The sequence below is a fragment of the Anabrus simplex genome, chromosome 1 (assembly GCF_040414725.1).
Source record: "Anabrus simplex isolate iqAnaSimp1 chromosome 1, ASM4041472v1, whole genome shotgun sequence".
NCBI lineage: Eukaryota > Metazoa > Arthropoda > Insecta > Orthoptera > Tettigoniidae > Anabrus > Anabrus simplex.
The window spans coordinates 648,657,473-648,663,472 of record NC_090265.1 but is presented as its reverse complement, the minus strand read 5'-3'; the positions used below and the strand labels follow the sequence as shown (position 1 = coordinate 648,663,472).

At 35.0% G+C, this 6,000-nt stretch overlaps 1 protein-coding gene across 4 annotated transcripts in view; it reads right to left on the bottom strand.

The window, feature by feature from the left end:
* Window positions 1–273: 273 nt before the first annotated feature.
* The window catches only part of trc (Serine/threonine-protein kinase tricornered), a 101,833-nt gene continuing 96,106 nt past the window's right edge, over window positions 274–6,000 (bottom strand). For all 4 annotated transcript variants that reach the window (XM_067135780.2, XM_067135781.2, XM_067135779.2 and 1 more), the window contains one exon: window positions 274–4,090. In XM_067135780.2, coding sequence (XP_066991881.1) covers window positions 3,975–4,090 — 116 coding nt within the window. In that variant the 3' untranslated portion in view covers window positions 274–3,974. The remainder of the gene's footprint in view (window positions 4,091–6,000) is intronic.

Here is a 6,000-nt window from a genome sequence, read left to right as displayed (position 1 = left end):
ACAGCAAGCCTGCAGAAAGTTTTATTTCTCCATTAAAGGATATTACTGCTTATTGATCTGCAACGTTTATTGGCCTGTTTTTAATAGTTGTACCATTATTTTGCTGCGTGGAACTGGAAATTTGCTAATATCTGTTTACAATGTAGTTGTACTTCTTGTTACATGTAAAGTGATTTTACTATGGACAGATATGACAGCTTGTTACTCAAAGTTGATAAATTTGTGCTCAATACTAGAAGTATTAGGGAATAATGTGTATCAAAACCACAAAACTTATTTAATGATAATTCATTTATTGATTGATGATGATCGATTTATTTATCAGCCTTTGACATTAAGGTCCAACTGGCACTGAACACATGAGATTGGTAATGACTTGTTTAACCTCCAAGTGAATCATATCACTAAAATCAATGATATGATAGCATTAGTCCACAACATAAATAATTTAAAAAATAAGAAGAAATACCACTACTGATTCAGTGACAGAAGTTTTGCATAGGTGAGTGTGAATAAATTGTCATGCTTAAAAGGGTGACGACAGATCTGCAAAATATTTAACCATCACACCTTGAATGCATATAAATGAACGAAGTCTAGAATAGTGAACTAGTCTTGAGGCTAAATAACAAACCATATATATATATCTAAATGACAAAACACAATATAAGAAAACAAATAATATACTTACTATACACAAACTTTGTACAAACACTATACTGAACATAATTACATCACACAGCATAAGTTCTTAGTGAAGCACACCAAGTGTTGAATTTCAAGTAATATGAGAAACAAGAAAAAACTAGGGACGCACACTTATATACTTGCGTAAGTTCACCTTAAGTGTTGGCAGCTGGAGATACTTTTATATACACATTTTTAAAAAAAACTGGCGCGACAGCTCTGATAGGGCTTGGCCTACCTAGTGACCGCTGCTCAGCCCGAATGCCAGCAGATTACAAGGTGATGCATAGTCAGCGCAATGAATCATCTTTACCATTATTCTCGGCTTTCCAAACCAGAGCCGTTATTTCACTGGCAGATAGCTCTTCAATTGTTCTCACATAGGGTGAGTGGACCTCGAACCAGCCCTCCGATGCAAGTAATAATCTCTGGCCTGGCTGGGAATCAAATCCAGAGCTTACAGCTAAGAGGCAGGCTCTCTACACCAAGAACGTGGGGCTGGCGAGATACTTTTATAATAATGCTATGTATTTAATGTCCCCTTAATTGCCATGGATTTTAAGACACACTTGAGTGCTGAAATTGAAAAGGTGTTATTTAACATGCCAGTAAATCTACTGATATAGATTTCATACACCTAAGCACTGCCAATCAAGAGTACAAGGATTCGATCCCACAACCTTAAGCATAAAAGGCGAGAGCTATGCTACACAACACATCCCAATAAATCTTGTATATTTCTTAGTAGTGGTGCTATGAATTCACATCAGCCCTAAGAGAATCTAATACGTCAAGTGCAAAGTTTCTATATGTAGACTTTAAAAATTCAAATCTACAATAAGATGAATGAGCAGATTTAATGACAAGCACAACTCAAGAGAAAATGATGACATCGTATGCAAACATAAGCACCACTTGACCTCTTACACCTGTTCCAAAATCAGAATGAAAAACTTCACATCTCTCAAAATGGAAACTGATATACTGGACAGTCTCAAAAACAGGTCCAGATATCAAACCAAAATCTATTCTCCAGATCACTGACTGAAAATAATTGGCAAATTTTCTGGCTGTTTTATTCTTAAAATATCATTCTAATATACTTATAACAATTATCATTCAAAGCTATTTAAGTAAAAACAGAATAGGATTCAATTTCAGACCACTTTTGCATAATTCAATGGAATTGAACTCAAAGAGCTTGGACACACTACAGTTCTGTATCACAAACAGATTAGGACAGAAGAAAATACCTTCTGGATAGTTCATTAATTCATTCTCATACTACACCCCAATTTCTTGTAGGGTAGACCATTATTTTGTTCTACTCACACGGAAATTTACAGCACGAGATTTGACAATGCTGCAAAATGATACCATTGAAACATGAAGTTTACAAGCATTAATCACCACTACTACTACCACCTCTGCTGAGGAATCAGTATGGATTACTGAAAACAATATTTTGTGTTGATTTTCATACTTGTGCTGTACAATCCAATAACAGCCAAAAGGTTCCAAGGTTGATTCCTGGTTCTATTTAAGGCCTATGGCATGACCTTGGCATGAGAAGTTAGAAGAAAGTTGAGTTAGACCTGTGAAAATAACCGTGGACTATTGGAAACATAACGTGCAATTCTGGCCACTAAAATTCTCACCACCAATGGCGAGTTACATCTCGTTCCCATATTGCATCAAGGAAGGAATACAGTATAGCTAAATAAACCTGTTGCATCCTTTCTGCCTTGTTTCTCATATCACAGAGCATAAAAATAACTCTCTAACAGAAAAAAATAAATATAAAATCAACAAATTCTCTTTCCTCCTTCCTCTGTTCATGCCATATAAACTACTAGATTTCTTTCCAAAGTGATGTTAGCTGTACATTACATTTACTTTTGTTAGTCATTCACTATAGGAATATATCTATATACAAAATTTAAAATTGTAAATAAATAACATAGGAAAAATTGGACCAACAAATATTTTAACTCTTAGAAAAATAATTTGTACCACACATTACACAAAAGCAAAAAATGTTACATGATTTGTTAAGTTGCATTTTTTGTCACAACAAAATTTATAGAGAGCACACACATATATTCTATATGACACAGCTTCAGAAAACAACCGCCAGCCAATTTCAACAACAACAAGTAAAAGAAGACACTTTTCAAGTGTAATATAAATATATTTTCTTTCGTATTTTCAGAAGCCACTTACTATAGAAAGAAAGGACAGATCACGCAAACAATCTCGTTAATCTGAGATCAGGTCGTATTTCCGACCTTACATGCCAATGGGGCAGACATTTCATGCCACCAAAAATCATTAATGCACCATGTAAGAAACAAAAACTGAAACATCATTGAGACAAACTGCACACCATATCAAATTCCTAAACCAAGAATGGCACATTTCAGAAAACTTGCTCTACTATTTCTCTATTCAAACAAGCTTAGCCATTTCCACAATTAATCCTGATCTCAACACAAATATGGAAAATGGAAACATAGTTTATGCACTCTTAAGTAATAAAAAGAGATCCACAGACTCCCATTACATGGATGCAATAAAATAACGACACTACTTAAAAGGTTAAAAAGTAATAGATTTTAATATGTCATTTGATTTAAGATAGCCTGCCCCACTAGGACAATTTCTTGACAATGAAATAAGCATCGCTGCTTATAAGCACCATCTGGAAATGTAGAAGGGCATTTAGTGCAGAAGATCAGAAGTCTTTTAGGCAACTCTGTGAAACGTTGTAACAACGGCTTTAAAATTCTCAATGGTGGAAAGTTATTAAATTTCCTTCAGTCCTCTTGTTCTACTACTTCTAGTGGAAATACATTAAAATAAATTAATACAAATTAAAACAACTGATGAGCAAATTATGATTTGCTTTTGACCAAACTAGGACCTTTCATATTTAACAAGCTAGTTGCATTTATAAAATGCACATGAAAAGGCTGCATGGTTACTGCTGCAGAGGTATCCTTTTCCCGTGGTGCATTCTTCCACCATGGCATGTTATAAGTAAACAGGAAAGTGACTAACCTAAGTATCACATGAAATTTCATTAATTGTTAAACAATTGGCATTAGAAGTTTCTCTCAGGTGTATCTCTATTGGAAAATGCTGTTTACTTCCTCTTCTACATATGTGCAGCAACTACAGTACAGTACTCTACTCTTTTAACAGGTACATCATGCTGCAATATGTTCTGGGTGATGGATAACAACTTCCAACACCTTCACTGCCCTTAAGTACCTATATAATGGTGACTACTTCTTGGTTGGAGTCCCTCTTTGCGTAAGGCCTTCAAATCTCTTGAAGGTATAATTTATAAACACCCAGTCCTTGTAAATAACTTCACCATCTTGAGGAAGTGGTGCAGCAGCTGTAAGCAGTAGAAAACAGAGCAAGATGTTAAAACAAGTCTCCAACACAATCAGAAAACAAAACATAAAAATGTATGAAGGTACCAGATTCAAAAAGAACAATCTCTAGATTTCATAATCCATTGACTTATGTATCCCATATCATTACTATACAACTCTTTTTTTGGAGAAGACCTGGTCAACAAAAGCCAAAGCCAAGAATGATAACCTGTCAAAAGAAAAAGACACTATGAACAAAATTTGGAAGTATTCAAGCTCTTTTTCAGCTGTGAAATTACTGGCAATTCAACCCAGTGTGGCAGTAGTTCATCAGCTGGAATGTCATGCTGGTGACAACTGCAAACCTCCTTTCCAACACAATGCAGTAGGGATGACCAAGAGCATTTTGGAGAGGTGAAACCTGATTGGAATGATAACAATAAGTTAATTTATTAATTTGACCACCTAATCAATACAATCAGAGGTGAGACCTTCCAACTGATGAGTCTGCTGCCACACAGAAGTGAAACACCGGTAATTTCACATTGAAAAAGCTTAAAGAGCTTGAATACTTTCAATATTCGTTGATTAGACATTCTGAATCAGTGAAATTAAATTAAGATTCCCTACTGGGAACTTAATTTTTGATTACTGTGTTTATCTTTTGTTAGTATTTTGACGTTGCACTAAGGCAACTTACTTATCTGTAATATAAAAGCTGTATTATTCTGTTCTGTAGCTCAGCTAGTATGCCATCTGTGTAACAGAGCTTACTGACTTACACCTATCTGTATGTTGCAGTGTCAAACAGCTAACAGCCACCAAAATACTCACTTGTGTAGAAAGTTTCATTCAGAATATTATACTAAGTATACAGAATGTCCTCTTCCGAAGAAGATATTATGATGATAGTCAGCAGTGTACATGGCTTATAAAAAGAATACTTTATTGCAAATCCAACCCCACCTCAGGACTGAGTCTTTAGCTAATCATGAAGATGAAAAAAAGTAATGAAGTTATGTTTGCAATTTACAATGAAATAATTTTACTGTATGTTCATCTACAATCTATATACAGTAATACCTCGATAAGACGTTTCTGCAGGGGACAGCAAAAATGAACGTGTTATGCGAGAAAACTACTGAATAAACAAATAAAAACCATCCAACAGGGGTATGGAAATACTAGATAAGATTTTTTCGACAGGAAGGCATTTTACGTCGTGTATCCGCAGGTACATTGAAAATTGTATCTTCCATTTTTCAAGATGACAGGGAAGTATTAAAAGGTGTGAAACACACGAGAGAACAAATATAAAAACCTTTTCTGCTGGGGATTATAAATTAACAAGTGCACTGAACGGTGTGAAAAACACCAAACAACAAATATGAACACACATGTACGGAGCCAATAAAATTATCCAACTATTATTACAGATCACACTCTTTCTAAAACAAATGTTAGAAGACTTTTATTCCAGAACAGTGGGTTATAAAACATTATTTTCTGCTCACACTCTTAGACAATGAATTGGAGGTTATACTCGGCCATGCGTGACTGCGACAGAATGACTTTGGCTGCCATTTTGAAAACTTCGACCAAGTTGAATCAATTGAGTTGAAACTCGAAGGTGCAAGTTCAACATTCGCGACCTCTGCGCGCTTAAAGATGCACATGCCAGTCTACTTTCTGGAAGATTTTAATGTTGTAATGTTGTCTTCATTAGAAAGGAATTTCACTTTTTCTGTATCTATACCTAGGCTATCACAAGACAAATACACACCACGCTAGCCAATTTCACATGATTATATTCCTAATCCAGATAAAGACTACCATATCACACGACAAATATTCGCTACACTTCACTACTCATTGTACCACTCAATACAAAATAAAATTTCTAACTTCTGAATGGAATGAGAAATACAAA